Source organism: Siphateles boraxobius, unplaced genomic scaffold (genome assembly GCF_051911475.1).
Source record: "Siphateles boraxobius isolate OS27281-9 unplaced genomic scaffold, OSU_SipBor_1 9, whole genome shotgun sequence".
Taxonomy (NCBI): domain Eukaryota; kingdom Metazoa; phylum Chordata; class Actinopteri; order Cypriniformes; family Leuciscidae; genus Siphateles; species Siphateles boraxobius.
Window position 1 is genome coordinate 23,800,923 of NW_027509219.1, and position 20,484 is coordinate 23,821,406.

At 37.5% G+C, this 20,484-nt stretch overlaps 1 protein-coding gene across 2 annotated transcripts in view; it reads left to right on the forward strand.

Annotated features, from left to right (window-relative positions):
- The window catches only part of nphp4 (nephronophthisis 4), a 222,810-nt gene that overhangs the window by 110,828 nt on the left and 91,498 nt on the right, over positions 1-20,484 (forward strand). For both annotated transcript variants that reach the window (XM_077224388.1, XM_077224389.1), the window contains exons 7-8: positions 669-862; positions 4,735-4,849. In XM_077224388.1, the coding sequence (XP_077080503.1) occupies positions 669-862; positions 4,735-4,849 (309 nt within the window). The remainder of the gene's footprint in view (positions 1-668; positions 863-4,734; positions 4,850-20,484) is intronic.

Sequence of the window (20,484 nt, forward strand, 5' to 3'; positions counted from 1 at the left end):
GGAACAGTGCTGGGTTCCCCCAGCACCAGGAGTAAGTAACACTGCCCTAATTGTAATTTAATTGCTTTCAGTTATAAGAAGTTGTTTGGGTAGCTACAGTTTCAAAGAAGCTTCCCCAGTACCAATCACAATCTAAAATACTGTTTTGTTTAGGCTTTACAGTGCGTCTAAACTAGGGGTGAATAATTTTTCCAGCATCAAATCATTTTTCTAGCATCAAATCATTTTTCTGTGCAAAAGTGAAATGGTACACAAAATGTCAAAACAACAGTGAATCAGAACATATATTTACAAAAAAAAATTTTAAAAATTTTTTTTCTTTGAGTCAGTATGTTTTATTCTTTGCATATTTTCTCTCTGCAAGTTCTACACTCTCTGCTTACAAGAGAAATGCCATTCAGATTCAGTCCCAAGGATATAACGGATCAATAGAGCATACATGCCCCTCTCACTTTCAAACGCAATCCGCATGTTCCATTCCCATTCCTCCTCTAAGGATTAAATGTTAACAGAGCTTGCCAGACATACTCCCTTCTATGGCAAAATATACATGGAATTCCTCTTACGTGTCTGTGTACAAAAACACATGTCCCTGTAATTATGCATAAATGTCTCCTGATCAGAACGGCTGAATTGAATTCCCATCATGTGTGTGCTTTCCTGATCAGAACAGAGGTGCGGAGGGACGCTCGGTTGTGGTGCAGGAGCGCAGGCTGCTGGTTGGGGTCCATAACGGCTGGGGTTGGGTTGAGAAGCCTCATGTGTTGGTGCTGGAACGTGAGGCCACAGGCAGCGGAGCAGCCAGGGCTCGTGGAGCCAGCGCAGGCGGAGGCTTCAGGCAGAACTCCACGGACAAACTCAGGTGGGTAGATTCCATCTGGTCTACTAACTTCCCATAACTCTGAGAAATGTTGCCATACTTCCATGCACCTCACTTCTAGTTGCATCCACTTTTATTGAAATTCTTTTTTACCAGCTATCCTGGATCTTTAATGATCTGTTTTTGAACTACAATGCTCATAATTCTCATACTACTGTCTATGAAGAGATCAATGATTGGTACTCAAAAAGAGAACTTTTGAAGGAAATTCACACTGTTTTCCTTCACACAATAAAATCAAGCAGTGGCCAGGTGATGTCAGGCTTCGAAACTGACATAAATCACATACAAGTTTTCTTAAGTCATACAGCAGCTTTGTTTGAGGAACAAACTTTTAACTTATATAACAAATAAATCATAATATTTTTATTTAATTAAATATTTAAAATCTCCAACTGCTCTATAATTTTCAAATCTCATTTGCGCATGCACATTTTCAAACTGATCTCATCAACACGCATCATCACCAATGCTGCATTTAGTAGATCGCACAATCAAAATAATAATAATAAAATAAAGATGAATAAATTAGTGTAAATGATATTATTAATTTTTTTTGCAGCTTTTACTCCAGTTCTCGGTATGTCATTATCTGTCAGAAATCATTTCTAATATGCTGATTTACTGCTCAAGTAACATTTATTATTATCAATGTTGAAAACAGGTGCTCAATATTTTTGTGCAAACATGATACCAAATAGTATAGAAGTAACAAGAGGCGAAACGCCGTTGCAGTTTTGGTAACAATCGCTAGATGGCGCTGCTGTCGCGCTGACGCCATTTTGGACTGAACCAACGGTTTTACCGTTAGCACAACTGTACAGCATTATGTCTGGAAATAATTGGAAACAAAGAAAACAGTGTTCTGCCATCAACTGCAACAACTACCAGTGTACAACCAATCAACTAGCATTTCATAGATTCCCCAAAGATCCAGAGAGGTAAAGTAGAAAAGGTTTTTATTAACGTTAAAGTGTGCAGCGTACGTACGTCTCCATACGTAAATGGCGGCATGGAGGTGTAACTTTAGAACAGTGAGTGCAGGGAAGTTGTGTGTGACAAGGAAAAGTGCAAAAACACTCTTGTATACATGGTGAAACTATTCAATAGAGTCAGAATTCATCATATATTATGGATCCAAAATCGACCTCTCTCACAGCCCAAAACAGAAGCGCAACAGAATTTTTTTTAAAGCTAAGTCATCTGTAAATCTGTACATTAACTCTCTTTCTGTATCAAATGTAACATGTGTTGTACAAAGTTTAAATTATAATAAAACTAAAGACTAAAACATATAGAACAGCTAATATACTTACCATTCTATTTGTAGTAAATGTGTACACTTTACTTGCACAATGTTTGATTTGTGGTGTGTAATGCAGCCAGAAATTATGTGATCTACTTACCACCACCAATTTTATTACTGTTCATTTTGTGATAATCTTCTATTACTATTACATATTCTCTCTTGACTAATGTGTTGTCCCTTTCACCTACTCACTGTTCATTGTGTTTTGGCTTTTTCAATGAATTTGTCAATCATTTCTTGAGGATGTGCTGTTGTTACTGGTGTTGTAAAATTGTGCTGTGTATGAAAAAGGGAGTTATCCCCAAAAGTTATTGGGGTAAATAAATAGCCTATTTGACAGCTTCATGCTCTATGACGAAATTGTTTAATTATAAACCCATCCATAAGCATTATTTTGTTGTAAATTTTTCAACACGCCGTTTTAGTTTAGGCTATAGAGATATTAAAAACTAGAAACTACTATTTAGTTCCCTTAACCGCTTTTGAATTGGAACCGGTAACGTTATGACAGCTGTGTTGCGTTTAGTCCAAGATGGCGGAGCTGCAGCTCTGCGCATGGGCGTGTTTGTTGCGGAACGTTCTATTGAGTTTCGCTTCTTGGTACTTCTATACGCTTTGATGATTTATTTAACATAGAAATGTTTTGTAACATTATACATGTCTTTACAGTAATTTTAAAACCGTTTAATACATCCTTGCAGAACAGAAGTATTAATTTCTTTATTTTTTTCAAAGTTGTGAATGGCAGTGTATCCAATTTTTTGTTCATTCCACACATAAAGCTATTTTATTCATACCACTTCAAGAACACAAGCGTTTCTGTTCTGGAACGACATCAGGGTGCTCAAATGAGCTCAGTATTTTCATTTTTAAATGCATCATTCCTTAACACCCTATTGTCAGAAAACTCCAGTGTCTGTCTATGGCCTCCTCCAGTCTAATGCTCCATCGGTCCTGTTTCAATAAATTTAATTCTCAATCCCTCATTGGTTCTCCTCCCTAGTGCTTACCAAGAAGAAATCCCTGTGTCCTCGCCTCATCCCATGGTTTTCATCCCAGTTCCATGTCTTATTCAACACAGTCCTTATCAAATATGGATTTTAGGGTGATTTACACACTTTGTCTCTGCAGAAAGTATTAAAAACAGTTCTACTTTCTAAATTAAGAATTCTAAAGTGAGTATTTGCATTCTTCGTTTAATTAAAATGCTGATAAGCTGTTGCAGTACAACGCAAATGAGAAATGAGGGTTTGATTGTTTATGTCTCTTTTACTCTATCTGCTGCTCCTGCTGCAAAAAAATCCCCAGCCCCCACTGCCATGTTAGATCTCGCAGAACAAGTCACAAGCACCATTCGTTTGCGATGAGAGAAAGAGGTCTATAATTACCCAATGAGGTAATTAAGTGTCTAAGAGAGTGGAGCATCACATTCTGCCCTTTATAAGAGAGAGAAATTGGGTGTAATTATGGAGACGTTAGCACTAAAAACTTTTACTGCACGTTCTCAACAACACTGCTGTGATGACGGCAGCGAATGTGTCTATGAGAGTGTGTGAAAACACGTCAAGGATGATGCAAACGATCTGACGCCAACCTTCCAGATTGTAGATGAGAGTTTAAACATGAGATTTGGGAATTTCAACACCTTGTAGTAACGCTGCCTGAAACAAACTTTTTTTGAGTCCTGGTTCAATTTCATCACTTTTTTTTGTCTTCCTGTATGGAAAAAAGTGATGTTAACCTCATTCTGACATTTGCTACTTCAACTTCAACTTTTATTTATTTATGTAGCACATTTAATAGCAATTTTGTTGCCCAGAAAAACTGTACATTTTAGAGTGGCCTTTTATTGTGGCCAGCCTAAGGCACACCTGTGCAACAATCATGCTGTCTAATCAGCATCTTGACATGCCACACCTGTGAGGTGGATGGATTATCTCGGGAAAGGAGAAGGGCTCTCTAACACAGATTTAGACAGATTTGTGAACATTATTTGAGAAAATTGGGCCTTTTGTGTACATAGAAAAAATCTTAGATCTTTGAGTTCAGCTTATGAAAAATGGGGGCAAAAACAAAATTGTTGCGTTTATAATTTTGTTCAGTGTATTATCACAATTAAAAATTGTTGTTTTCTATTATAATATAATATTTCAGCTGTCATTACTCCAGTCTAATATTTTTCTGAAAACTGTAATACGTTCAAAAGAACAGCATTTATTTGAAATAGAAATCTTTTTTTAATATTATACATGCTTTTGCTGTCACTTGTTATCAATTTAATGTGCTCTTGCCTCAATAAAAGTTTTCATTACTTTATAGCCTTATAAAGAAATAGCCTGCTAAAATCTATAATAGTCTTTAGATTCAGCAATGCGTTGTTGCGCTATCCCAACTCAAAAACAGTGAACTGTGACACCTGTGTTAATATATGTCACTTGACTGGTTGTGTTTCTGGATCAGTGTGGGTGAGAGGTTCATTACACAAGATTCCATGCCGAGCTCTGATATTTCCATGATCTCAAACTCTGCTTTCTCCCTCCTGCAGTGATGGACTGTCTCTTTGTGGCAGTGTGGAGCTGAAGATGATGAGGGACGGGGTTTACAGCATCGTCTTCCAGCTCCAGTATGTTTTCTCTTGTCCACTGGTTGGAGATGGGCAGGTGAGTCATATGCTAACGATGTGCCTCTCAAAATTTCGTTCTCAACTTCAATCAGGTGAACATGATACGAGTATGAATCGCTTGTTTAATGGCACTTTTACTATCTTTTTTTTCTTTCAAACTAGACATTTTAGGAGTTTTGCTTATGAAACAGTTCTAAAAATAATTTGGGAGGACCAGACTGTTTAATTGTGTTTACCTGCAGTCTGCAGGAACAGCATCACTAACAGCTTCTGAAATATGTGGGAGAAAGTTTCCCCAAATTGATCTGAAATAAACTTTTTGTTTTTTGAGACCCCTGGCCCTGACCTTGATATGTCTGAAAATTTCGGCCGGGATTCTTGGGATGGTATTGCATCAGTCAAGCACACCAAAATGTAATTTTTATTTCCTGACCTGCCTCAGAGAAACTGCACTAGTGAGTCCTGAGATGCCTCTGTATTTCATATTATGAACATAATCATCATCATTTCCATGTTCATGCACGTTCGTCATAATATTAAATGGAAATGTATCTTTTCAGGCTGTTTATATGATGTGATGAGGTCAGGAAGTTTGTTGTGGTTGGTCAGTTTGTGTTGCTCCTCTGGTTGTGTACTTGAAAGGAAAAGGGGATTGTGACTTTGCTGAGTAGATGTAGCCATTTTTGGTGACACAAAGACATACTACATGTAACGTGTGTATATATATATACACACATAAAATTTGGGCACTTATGCTCAACAATGCTGCATTTATTTGATCAAAATACTGTAAAAACAGTTATACTGTGAAATATTATTTAAATTTAAAACAATTGTTTTCTATTTTCATGTATTTTTTAAAATGTAGTTTATTCCTATAATGGCAAAGCTGAATTTTCAGCAGCCATTTACTCCAGTCTTCACTGTTACATGATCCTTCAGAAACCCTTCTAAATATACTGATTTGGTGCTCAATAATCATTTCTTATTATCAATGTTGAAACAGTTGTGCTGTTTAATATTTTTGTGGAAACCATTATACATTTTTTTTCAGGATTTTTGGATGAATAGAAAACTTTTTTAGCTTCTTTGGTAACTTTATAAATCTTTTTGATAATTTAATGTATCCTTCCTGAATAAAATATAAACAATGTAAAAAAGAAAAAAAAACTTTCCCCAAACTTTTAAATGGTAGTGTATTTATACATGTGTATATATTAGGGGTGTAGTGGTTCAAATTGCTCACAGTTCAGTTTTTGTCACGGCTTTATGGTCAGGGTTTTGTTATGGTTTGGTATGTGCTATGTTCAGGGAAAAAGGAGTCGGACTACTGACAAATAGAAATAAAAAAAATAAGAACAAATGATCAAACTTCAAGCAACAGCACAAATAAATACAAAGATACGAATATAAAACTATGCTTTTCAGATTATTAAGGTATCTAACAGTAGTTTTCCGTTACAGAAATTTAATAAAGTAATCAAATGTAAAATAAGATTGCATATAATCTTCACTGTATAAATTAAATAAGTTCTATTCAGTCAATAGCAGTGACTGATTTCTCTGTCTTTTGTTGTTTGATTAACATAACAGACAGCAGGAGTATTAGGCTGCTGTCACTTTAAGACATATTGCACGGATCCAAAATACTGATACACTTTTGCTTTCCTGTAAGACATAACCTACTATGTTTGCTAGGATACTTGCCAAGATGGGCATGTTGACGTCATTTTTGCATGAATTTGTCTGTTCAAGCGTGTTACGTGGTACACACACACAAAGCAACTGAACGTAACATAGAGGGCGACGCTTGTTAGAGTGTCGCCCCGAATTCCGTCTCCTGCTCCCACAAACACATCACAATGCAACGAAGTTGCAAATAGATGACATTTGTTTTAAATAAGGGTTTGTTTTCTCTTTTAGTGAAAGGAAATAAGTAGTTCAGACCCAGTGGGTTTAGTCGGCCAAAACAACAAACAGAAGAGGTTGTCGAACTCATTTTTAGTCATCTTCCCTATAAGAAAATAATAAACTAAAAGATTCAATTCTTACCTCCCTGCTGACCAATAAAAACGAGAAAAACGTATAATTAAACAAAAAAGACCTCCCACTTCTCCCACAATCAGTCCGTTTAAAAGGATAATTGCAACACCTGTGCCACCATATTGAAAATGTTATATTCAGCATTTTAGATGTGACTTTTCCAAATAATAGTCTTAAACATGGGCTAACAATTGCAGTCAGTGATCACGTTATTGCATCAAAACCTCTGCTTCACGTCTTTGCTGTTATATAGAGTAGTTCATTAAGTTTGAGACCTCTAGTCCAGTGGAGTCCAGTGAACTTCTGTGAAAAGACCCAACTACTGTAACTCTGAGTCTGTAGGGATAGAGGCGAGTTTGCCTTTTCTGTTTACAGCTCTTTCTAATTGAGAATGGATCTAAGAGATAACTCTTACTGTCACACTATCACTTTCACTTTTTCCCGCCCTTATCTCACTCCCTCTCTCGAGTATTGCCATGTCTCTCTTTCCCTCTCCCTGAGGAAATTAAACAGCCATCCTTGACCAGACAGCCTCAGTAAATAAGCATATTGGGAGGGGGGCAAAATAGAGGAGGAGGGGGGTGGATCTCAGGTTCCAGGCAGCAAGCACAGAAGCAATCCAATCAGGCTTTATGCATCCTCCCGGACCCCCATCCTCCCATTTCTTTGCTCAGGGCTCTGGTTCAATCTTAACACCCTCAGGATTAGCCCCCTCTAATGAAATGACACAAATGTGCCTCTTTAGTCTATCTAGAACAGTCTCAGAACACACACACACACACACACACACACACACACACACACACACACACACACACACACACACACACACACACACACACACAAACACAAACACACAAACACAAACACAGTTGTCTGAGAACCCAATACGTCTCCAGGGTGCTTGTTTTTCTCTGCCAGGCAACACAGAAGGTTTTTAAAAACACTTGTCTCTACAGTTAAGTCACAAGAGATATTCCGCCAATTACACGTGTGGGTGGAATCACCATAATGCTCTATGGAATGGACGCTCTTCGTGACCCGCAATGTAATTTTCCACCTGCAAGGGTTAAAGAGTCGGCCAATTAAAGCCTGTCAGAAAACAAGACGCAGTTCTGTCGGCCTGCTAAATGCTAACTTAACGCTTGCTATCTGGACTGAAATGCTCATTTTTAAAATGCTGGCTTAATTGGAACCGAGAACTCCTCGGCATTTCAAATTGTTCACGAAGATGAAAGTGCGATTTTTTTTTGGAAACCGAGAATTTCTCGAGCTGTCAAGGCTTCTGGTTGAAGAGACAGGCAGAAGTGTTGGACAAGTGTAGCCTCACACAAACTGCAGTCACAAACTGTGCTGAGTTTGAGGTTAAAAAAGGAAATTTGAGTGTGTGTGTGTAAATTCCTAATGACGTGTGTGAGCTAGAGAGGGGAGACAGACAGGGAGAGAGAGGGAGACAGACAGAGAGGGATGGAGTAATTGCGTTATAGGTGTATTTATAGAGCGTGTTGAAGGAAGGTGTCTGGAAAGTCATCATAGTGACTAATAAAGGTGGGACGAAACTCGACCTCCTGAAGATAGAATGACCTCCCTTGCAGCGGCGTTAGAGAGAGAGAGAGAGAGAGAGAGAGAGAGAGAGAGAGACAGAGAGAGAGAGAGAGAGAGAGAGAGAGAGAGAGAGAGAGAGAGAGAGAGGTTTTTCTTTACATTTTAACAGCTAATGGGTTGAAAACACAGGCTTTTCTCACCGCTGGTGTGTCCTAGATTGTTTTTAATTATTACAAAACTTTCTGGAATACTTGATTCTGATTGGTCAGTTGCTACCTACAGACATATTTTTGTAAACTGACTGTGACCTTTGCTCCCCTTACCTCAAATTGATAGTATAGTTCATGAATCAAAAAAATTGCAAAATACCTTTTCATTAGTCAGCTTATACATACATATAACATAACATAACATAACATATGTGACCCTGGACCACAAAACCAGTCATTAGTAGCACGGTTATAATTGTGGCAATAGCCAACATTACATTGTATGGGTCAAAATTATCGATTTTTCTTTTTTTACCAAAAATCATTAGGATGAGATCTTAAGTAAAGATCATGTTCCATGAAAATATTTAGTAAATTTCCTACCGTAAATGTATAAAACGTTTATTTTTGTGAGTGAATGCAGCACAATCACGAACGTAAATGGACAACTTTAGAGGCGATTTTCTCAATGTTTGGATTTTTTTGCACCCTCAGATTCCAGATTTTCATAACATAACAATATAATAACGTGTAATATATATGGGTGTATTTTTTAGCAAACATTTTAGTATATCTTCTCAAGGGACAATACTATAGAAATTAAACTTGGATAGATTCTAGAGTAGTCAATTTGCTGCTTGTATAGCAGTATATAGTTACTGTCCTCTAATAATAACTCAACATACAGACATTATTGTCAAAACAGCTGGCAACAAAAGTGAGTACACCCTAAGTGAACAAGTCAAAATGGTTTCCAAAGTGTCAATATTTTGTGTGAGCACCATTGTTATCTAGCACTGCCTTAATCCTCCTAGGCATGGAATTCACCAGAGCTACACAGGATGTTGCTGGGATCCTTTTCCACTCCTCCATAATGACATCACAGAGCTGCTGGATGTTAGACACATGGTTCTTCTCCACCTTCCGCTTGAGGGCGCCCCACAGGTGCTCAATAGGGTTCAGGTCTGGAGACATACTTGGCCACTCCATTCACCTTCACCTTCAGCTTCCTCAGCAAGGCAGTTGTCATGTCATCTTGGCGGTGTGTTTGGGGTCGTTGTCATGCCGTTTGGCCCAGTTTCTGAAGGGAAGGCATCATGTACATTCAGAATGTCACAGTACATGTTGGAATCCATGTTTCCCTCAATGAAGCGCAGCTCCCCAGTACCAGCAGCACTCATGCAGCCCCAGACCATGATGCTACCACCACCATGCTTGACTGTAGGCAAGACACAATTTCTTGGTACTCCTTACCAGGGCATCGACACTCATGCGTGACATCATCTGAGTTTATCATCTAAGTTTATCTTAGTCTCATCAGACCACAGGATATGGTTCCAGTAATTCATGCTCTTGGACAGGTTGCTTTCAGCAAACTGTTTGCGGGCTTTCTTGTGAGCCAGCTTCAGAAGAGGCTTCCTTCTGAGACATGCAAACCGACTTGTTGTAGTGTGCGGTGTATGGTCTGAGCACTGACAAGCTGATCTTCCGCTTCTGCAACGTCTAAAGCAATGCTGGCAGGACTCATGCGTCTGTTTTTTGAAGCCAGCTTCTGCACTTGATCACAGCATGAGGACTCAACTTCTTTGATTGACCCTTGCGAGGCCTGTTCCAAGTGGAACCTGTCTTGGAAAACCTCTGTATGACCCTGGCCTGTACTGTAACTCTATTTTAGGGTGTTACCTATCTTCTTATAGCCTAGGCTATCTTTGTGGAGAACAATTCTAATTTTCAAATCCTTAGAGAGTTCTTTGCCATGAGGTGCCATGTTGAACATCCAGTGGTCAGTATGAGAGAATTGCACTAAAAGCACAAATTTGAATTGCTCTAATACAAGATACACACATTTGTATGGTCCTGTCAATCAGACAAAACATGAAAATGTTGAATAGGACATGTGGCTTTGCATGGTTAAACGACGTACAACTATTATCACTTAGGGTGTATTCACTTTTGTTGCCAGCTATTTTGACAATAATGCATGTCGAGTTATTTGCAGAGGACATTAAATATATATTGCTATAAAAGCAGCACATTGACTGCTCTAAAATCTATCCAAGTTTAATTTATTTCATTTTCATTTCTTATACATACTGTATACATATACACATACATACACTCACATATATATAAAAATGAAATATGCTCAAAGTACAATGCAAAAATAAATGTCCATCTTATTTTTCATTAAACCATCTAATACCAAAAGGAATGGTAAAACTAGCATAATGTTTTGTCCTTGCTTTGATTGATGCCATATTACTTTGCCTCCTAAAGGGGCTTTCACACAGGATGCGCTGCGCTCCGCTGGCCGCTGGGTTTAGCGTTGCCCTTCAGATACAACGCGATTTGCGCTGCGCTATGCCAGAGCAAAGTAGGCGGAGTTTTCAAAACCCTTTTTTTGAGCGGGAGTTCTATGTCAGTATAATAAGGTTAGTTATTTTGATTGTTGTTCCTCCTTTCGGTCAGCAGTAAATTATGTATCTGTCCATCGCTTTTTACACTCATCCTCTAAATAAGTTGGAAATTTTTTTATCTTTTTTAATAACACATTTGAAAACTATACCTCTCCCCCACATGAGAAACTTGAACAGGTGTAACGTTAGGTGTCATGGGGGACGTGCATATGTTCTATGTATAGCCTAACAGTTGTATTAGACAGGTATATTAAACAGATCGTAAACTAATAAACACAGAGAATGCAAGCACTAGTATAACTTATGTGTTCAGGCTCTCTGGCGTTCTCAGCGCGTCAACAATTAAAGGTCTGCCTATATATATATAATATATAGTATATATATAATATATATATATATATATATATATATATATATATATATATATATATATACACACACACACACATACATATAACATCGAAATCAACACACGAATCATGAGCTCAGTTCTCTTTTAGAATGAAATATTTATTCAAACATTAAAGCTGACGCAAAGGAACAAATTATATTAAAACACACCTGACATGCCAACTTGAAAGGAGATTTGTCTCCATGACACAGCTTTTCTGCCGATGTCCCTATACGACCTCAAACTTGTATCATTCATAGAGCTCAGGAAATTCCGTCTTTGCGCGGCGCAAGCCATTGAAATGAATGGGTTTCATAGCGCAGCACAGTGCATTCCGCGTCCTGTGTGAAAGGCCCTTAAGAAGCTGACCAGTTTTTTCACCCCTAGTTGGTGGAAAAAGATAGTGAAGTGGATGATAATTTTGAGCCATCTCTTGTATTAATTTGATGGTGGCTTGCTCTGTCTGAGCTTGCAGGACTGATGTATCTGGAGATCTCTCATTAATGAATTGTGCTTTCTTCTGTATGCTTTTCAATAAAGCTGCTTGCTTTCTTGTGTAACCAACTAACAGCACATTTGCATACTCAAGACAGGGTCTTATCAGGTGTTCATAGATATGAATTATTTATATACTGTATATTATTTAGGCATTTTTAAAGCATGCAAGTTAGATAAGTTTAGAGTTTCTAACTAATTAATAATTCATTTGAATTTGTCCTCAATGTAAAATTCTCTCCTTCCTCTGTTATCTACAGGTGTGCTACTTTTCTGCATGGGTGCACTGTAATTCCCTATTATTCGGTTTATAATTGATCATGATGGCCTCAGTGGTGTTTACTTTTTTCCTTACTCCTGAAATCACAAGACATGATATGTCCTGCAATTACTGTTTCACCAGTTGGTGGAGCTGTGTAACTCATGAACAGGCTGAGAAAGAGAGAGCTGAGTGTACATAGTGTTGCACTCAAACTGTGTGGACCGCTATTTACTGCTCCTCATTTCTGTCCGATTGCTCTTGTAATATGGTCTGATAGATTTGCTGAATGGAGGAACATAAAGTCAGCGAGTAATTAGCAAATCGAACACAAAACAGACTGCAGTACCACACTTTCAAAGGATGTTTCCTAGAACTCCAAAACTTTGTCTGACAGGCTTAAGTTCTTTGACTCCTTCCTTCATGTGAGAAAGATTCTTTGGCAAGTAGAAAAGGAAAGTTGAAATGTGTATGTGAGAGGGATATAAACGCAAGCAGCTCTGGGAAACTGAGAGACTCAGGGCCAAATTCACAGTTGTGCATGGGTATTTCAAAACCCTGAACCTCCCACAGCGCATTATAAACAGACACAGAATGTGCTGAAAATGTACTGCGCCTTGAGCATTTAAATGAAGTTATTGTCACTGTTATCTTTGCAGAAGATACATGGCAGTGTGTGGCATCCTTCACACACTAGCACTCAAAACCAGCCTGCAATTTTTGTTTTATGTGTATTTGTGCTGTTTTATCTGTGCAATTCCTTTAGTGAATCAAATGCCAAAACAGTGTTGACGTAGCATGTGCAAAAAAAAATTGCGCTAACAGAGGACACAGTTCAACCCTAGAGAATTCCCCACTCAGAGACTTTGGTGTAGTGTATGGGAGAGACACACACACACGTCTGGTTCGCTATCTTTTTTGGGAATCTCCATAGGCGTATTGGCGTAATGGTTTTTATACTGTATATTCTATCCCTTTACACTAATCCTGCTCCTAAACCTACCCATTACCGAAAACTTTCTGCATTTTTACATTTTCAGAAAAACTCATTCTGTATGATCTATAAGTTTGTTCCCTCATGCAGGAAACAAGTGACAGTGACACGAGTCCCCATGAGTCAGTGTGCATTCAGGTTGAACTCCCCACCTATTTTTCCCTTAAACTGCTCTCTGTACTTATTTTGAATTTTTATTTATTTATTTGTATTGTGATTTATTCATGATAGAGAGAGAGAGAGAGAGAGAGAGAGAGAGAGAGAGAGAGAGAGAGAGAGAGAAATATGACCTGCTCACTTGGCATGATCAGGTTTGACTCAGCACAAAGAGACTTGTAGTACTAAATCTTAAGCACAGAGAATCTCAATCAGCAAAAACTCTGACCCAAAAACTTCTGCATTCTGCATCACTCTGATCACATTTTTCTGTGCTTTATTAACCCACATATAAAATTCCTATCTAGAAACCTCATCAAGATCATCAGCTGATTGACACCAGAGGTGGTAAATTCATTTAGTACAGGCTTGGGCTGTCACAATCATGACATTTTTGACTGATGATTAAATAATTGTGATTTTAATAATTGTATTTATTTATTTAATTGTCATATTTATCATGGTTTGACATTTGTTAATTTCAAGTATGAAAGTAAAAACGAGCTTTTGAAATATTTTATTTTAGGATACATTTTATGGAACCCAGTCAACCATTATTTTATTATATATATTATATTATGCATAATATATTATATTAACTAAAAAAAAAATAATAATAAAAAAATATTTATGGTATTGTCAAATATGAACATTTATTTAAATATGTATTAAATATTATTAATAAATAAATAAAACCCTTAATGTTGTCAACATTTTATTTAGGGATCATTTTATTTACTTTATTTATACTGAAGATGTGCTCTGACTGAGAATTGTTTGATCTAAGTCTGTGTTTTGAATCGCTTAAATACACAGTTGATTGCATTTCTATATTCTCTTATTATATATGTGATTTATGGGAATTTAATATGCACAATGATTGTCGTTATCTCAAATAACCACGGTCAGGCGATAATTTAGTAATTGTGACAGCCTCAGCACAGGCTTTTGTCTCAGTCATTACCATAAATTCTTAAATTCTGCTCTCCATTTTTTTCTTTTGCTCTGTCTGTCGTTCCCCGCTTGAGTTGTAGCTGTACAAGTCTGACAACTGATCCCCTGCACAGATAGCTCCTAATGCTTGTCTGTCAACACCAATTTTCCAACGAGGCAGCCTGAACAAGACCTGTTCTCGGACTGAAATGCTTTTTTTACGTTATGGATCAGCCTCTGCCAGTTAAGCCATGCTAATGTAATAACATTGCGAGGGACGGAGGGACAGGCCAGCTTCCGGGTGATGTGGGGTTTTGTTGCTGGTCCACCGCTATCTGTGACTCATGGATAATGCAGAATGAGCCAGAGACTGAGACTTCCCCACTCCTGTCCCGCGGCCAGTAGATAATTTGTGTTACAGCAGCTTTAATGCGAAGACACGGATGCTGGCGTGAAAAGGGGCTTCTCCTCTGAGGCCTGGAGGAAGGGTGAGCAGAGCCGGTCACATAATTGTGATTTGTAGTTGCGAATGCAATGGCAACAAGTCTTGCCACGCTCACAGACATAGTAATGGTTTCTGCTGCAGTCCTGAGTGAGTATCCTATCTGGTGGTCTGTAACAGATGACAAGATTATTGGTGAATTATGATTTAAAAAGGACCTATTATGCTTTTTTTACAATTTCAACGTTCTTTAGTGTGTAATGTTGCTGTTTGAGCTTGAAAATGGTCTGCAAAGTTACAAAGCACACTCCACTCCAAAGGGAGCTATTCTCTATATCAGTAAGCACTGTTTCTGAACTCCCTTAAATGCCTTGATTGTAGTCTTGAGTTTTCTTTTTAGGAATGTACACATCACAATATTCCTCATTTAAATAATTCCTGCCTAAGGCATATGCAAAATAAAGGGAATTGGTTGAGTTGCGTTAGTAGTGTGTTGAAACTTGCTGTAAGCGGTTGACACACTGTTCCAGCTGACCAATCAGAGCACATTACGCTTTTCAGAAGGAGGGGCTTCATCAAGACAGGAACTAAACACATTTTTTGTCAGGTTAATAGCTGACAGATGTGGTTATTGCATGAACAAGAGCTTGTGAACAATCTCTCTTTTTGTGTTCCTTGGAAAACATAACAGCATGTGGGTTTGGAACAACAAAAGGCAGAGTAAATGGCTGAACTATCCCTTTAACCTCACTGGCATTTGCAAAAGACTCCAAAAGAACTATGGAGGAAGTGTGAAGTGCTTAGTCAGATTAGATTCACTGGAATTCTCACTATACAGCATGAAGACCAACTGGAATTGGGCCGTGAGCACACCTGGAGAGTTTTGCAGGGATAATGACCCATTTCAGATTTGACAGCCATTTCACACCATTTTATTAGCAGAGGAGTGCCGTGGAGGAGGATGTTCAGACTGAGTAAAAACAATTTTTTTTAATTAGCTCTGAAAAAGATCACATAACTGAACAAAGCACTTAAAAATCAAATAGACCACAATGACCATGTGGGTTGTAAATTGCAGGAGGCGGAAGCAAGAACAATTCAAAAGAACAGCTCTTTGACATCTTCTGAGAATTCATATCGATACATATTGAACACATTTTGAAACAAGGAGGTCTATGACACCTGGAGAAAGCTATTCATTAGCATTCCCATTCATTTCAGTGGAAGTTGCTTGTCTGGCACAGGCTCTCTTGGAAGTATGCAGTTTGAAATCTGACATTTGCTTATGAACACAATTGTTTTTGAGCCAAGCTCATTTTCTTATCTGAGCGAATTATTCAGTCACATAACTTTAGGGAATGTCAGGTGACTTTTTTTTCTTTAACCACATCTAAAAATGTTTTTGGTTGTCAGCGCCGATAGCCTCGTGGGCAGCAATCCACCACATAATGCTGTTGCTCTTCAGGCGACCCATGGTTAACCCCCATCTTGTGGCCCTTTCCTGTACTGTTGTGTATGAATTAGGGCTTTAGCTATCGATTATTTTAGTAATCGAGTATTCTACGGATTATTCCATCGATTAATTGAGTAATCGGACAAAAATTGTGTGGTAAAAAATAGATCCAAGTTAACAACAGCCTTTAAAATGACTTAAAATACAAATGTATAATAACAAGCAATAATAATTGGTTCAAATAAAGTATCAAAGTAAGTAATTATATGGTTTTATTGAACAACGCTGTTAAAATATGCCCATGTAAAATAAATGATATAAACGAATATAAACATAACTTATGTAAATAACAAATACCTGCAGAGGGCGCCAGCAGCCTGGTGTTAGTTGTTGTTACACTAAAGCATGATCAAATCCTTGTTTAATATTGGCCAAACAACATTTAATTCAAATGTCAACTTAACCTTTAATATTTGGTCACTTCGGTACGATAGAAATGCTACAGCCCATGTGATTTCTTGAACAAGAACATGTGCACATCAAAACATGCAAACTCAGAGCAAGAGTTTAAACTTTTATTTTGAAATCGCGATGAACAACAATTTGCATATTTAGAAACATATTTCTGTATTCGCCTGTGATGGCGTAGATTCATAAATTAGTTATGTTACAAATATTGTGAGATGGCACACACTGCGTTTCCAGATGAAAATTACAAGCCACACAAACTCACATCATGCAGAGATGGAGTTTGAGGAACATGTCACACTCTCCACGCATATAAATGATAACAGGGCAACTATGAAACACAAACTGCGTCCGACTTGCGTTCACAAATGCACGTTATTGGAAACCTAAACAAACAGCACTGCAGAGACTGAGTTTGCAAGAAAACGGTGTAATAATGTGGTTCATGGATTCTCGTCTGTGGAACGCGCCACTTCCGGTATTTTGCCGGTTACTCGACACGGTAAATTGCAATCCAGATTTTTTTTTTAAAATGGAGTACTCGACTTTAATTGAGGAATCGTTACAGCCTATGAGTGAAAGCAAAAATAACAAAAATGAAAAAAAGAAAAAAAAAAACGTTTTTGGTAGATGTTTTTCTATTGTAAATTGTTTTTATTATAAATCTTTATTTTGTTTAAATTATAAATTAAAACAATACCAGACAGCTACTTTTGAATGGCCTTAAATGTAGAAACACATTTTGCCCTCAAAATGGTGAAGTTATGGCATCTGCCAACAGGGGCTATCTGGAGCATTCTAACCGTTCAAACCTTGTACCCTTGCTATGGGTAAGTTAATGTTCCAGATCACACAATTCTAGATTAAGAGCTTAACCTACACTCTAAGAGCATTGAAACTACTGGAACAGAAATCGATGGAGCCTCTACAATTGATTTACCACTAACGTTCAGCTCTTTTACAATAGCACTGCTACATGCTTTGGTAAGTAGCATGATTTATTTTTGCAGCTGAACCTTGCTGATTAAATTTCAGCCTCCATGTTTCACCTAAGAAGATACTTTTCCTGTTAGTGAGTGTGGCCTACAACTCTGTCAAAGAGCTTGGTGAAGCTCTATTAACCCTAAATTTTGTGTTGAGAAAAATTGAAGCTAACTTGCTGCTCACATGGCTTATAAATTATGTAATGGTGTTGAGCAGTTGCATAACCATAATGGCTTAGATTTAAGCATGCTCCTTCACATCTGTGGCAAAACACAAACAAACAGCATTTCTGTTTTTTTAAAGTGTTGCCGATGTTGTTTTAATTGGGATCAAGTCATGCGTTTTGTTTTTTTAAAACTCTCTGTCTCCCTCTCTTTTTTCTGTGTACCATGTTCATTCAGTTCCTCATTAAGGCCTGATTTCCTACAGGCTGTCTGGCTGCACTCCGTCAGTTTTGCGATAAAAAAGATGATTGCTGAGCAATAATTGATATTTATAAATTTTTCCTTTATTTGTATTTGTCCCATTCTGTCGGAAATGTCACACAAATGTTAATTAAATGTTAATCAAACATCACACAGTAAGATAGCCCGTGCTTCTGCCATTGTACAGCTATATTTAGAAGTACAGAGAGGTCAGTCTACGCCGGGGTCTGATGCCTTCGCTCCAGGGGTTTGCATGGGAGAGCGGGAACAGGAGAAACAATGGTCGACTAATTAGTATGAATGCCAATTTTTCCCACTGAGAAGTTCATAAATCTCCTGGCCAGCCTACTGGGAGTTCACCCTGTCACATTGAGCCTCACTTTCCAGACCTCTCCTGTGCATCTGCCTGCATTGATCCCATCACAGACTTCTAAGTGTGTGGGAGTATGAACAAGGTTCTCTTGGGAAGTGCTCTAAGGCAAAAGGTAAATCGAGGTAAGCTGAAGCAGTGGTTCTCAAGTGGTTATGCTTCAGGCATTTCTCAGAACTAATGCTCACTAAGGCTGTTTAATCTGTTTTTTTTTTATTAGCATCAATGCTGAAAACAGTTTAATGTTTTTGAGGAAACCATGAACTTTTTCCCCCCAGGATGATAAATAAAATGTTTAATAGAACAGCAATTATTTAAAATAGAAATCAAAATCTAAATTGTTCTATCATATTTGATCAATTTATTGCATCCTTCTTGAATTAAAGTATTAATTTCTCACTGATCCCAAATTTCTGAATGGTAGTGTAATTTGCAGACTCTAATTTGAACAAAACTATCAAACTTAGTCAGAAAACAGCTTTAAAATATGTCACATACACTTTGCAAAGTTTTGGAATGGACAACCGCATTCAAATTCTGGAGTGGCACCCATAAATGAACTATGTGTAATGAATACAGGAGTCACACCTGAAATTGATACTCATTTTGATTTCAGTGAATGGATGGAGAAGCATAGGTTACTGTAAAGCTATGTCTTAGTTGGTGCTTATCTTGGGGAAAGCAGAGTACAAATCAGCATGAAGTTTTAACATCTACTCTCGTGTAATGGAAATCAGCATGAATGTCAGCAAAAACCTGTTTGATTTCAGCTATTTTTGATGAAGGAAATGTAAAGAGACATATTTACCCCTGACAATTGTTGTGAAAAAATTCGTTAAATTTACGGGAAAAACTGGCATCTGTGGTTACCAGAGTTATCCTGTTAAAAATACGGTAGCAACATTTTAGGTTTTACAGACTTTTAACCGTATATAATTTTACAGCAATGAACCGTATTTCATTATCTGATACAATATCAATTTACTGATCTTTAGGAGTATTAAAATCGGTTTTGTTCCATTGTACACTGACAGCCAACAATCACAGCAGTAATGAGAGTCAAATGATCAATCAAAGCTCATCATAAGCAGCTATACCACATAAAAGTTAATACTGTGTCATTCACACAAACATTAAACACCATCATGGTAACATGTTGAAATTTAAATAATGCAATAAGCTTTAATTTAACAACATTATATGTAACATAAAACCCTAATGTACATAACTGATTAGAAAAAAACTAAGAAAATTATGAAGAAACAGTTATTTTAAAAAAAAAATACATTAAATGTGAAGTGTCACGCAAGGAATTGTGGGAATGTCAATTTACATTTTTCACTGTAAATTATACAATGACTTTTTCTTTTTCACTTCCAAAAACTGTAAATTTAACGGTATTTAACAGTAAAATTACATTAAATGTACTATTATATATATCACAGTTATTTACCGTATATAGAAAGGAAACTTTCTATTAACCAATTAACAGTTTTTCACTGTAGCATTTTTACAGTCTTTTACCGTTAAAATCACGATAATTTTTTACAGTGTACCACTCTTCTGATGAGCTGTCAGAGTTCCAAAAAGGTCACTTCATGAACAACTTTAAAATTCTGTGTCACTACTTAAAAAGTAGACAGCGTTTAGCTGCAGTGTATAAATCAGAAATCAACTGATCAGCATTTATTAGGGTGTAACATTGGCTTATCAAATCTTGGTGTGTTACTCTGTCAAAAACTGTTCCTTTTCATTATTTAAAACAAGAATTCTGACATGGCCCCCTGGTAAGAACATATGACACATTCATTTCTGTTCCTTCTGAGAGTTTTTAAACAAAGACATTAGACAGTTCTGCGTTAGTGATCCGAGAGTGTGCTGAGCTAAAGACTCGACACAGCATGTGCAGGGAAGGCCTAGCATCAGCTTCTCGCCATGACAGCGCTGTGAGCCAACAATGCATCGCCTTCTCCCTGCCGCCCGCCACATGGTTAAGCCGTCCCTCAGGAATATGCCAGCCAAATGTCTGAGAACACCATTTCATTCATCAGTATGCTGCTGTCTCTGCCATCGAGTTTCCTGACTACA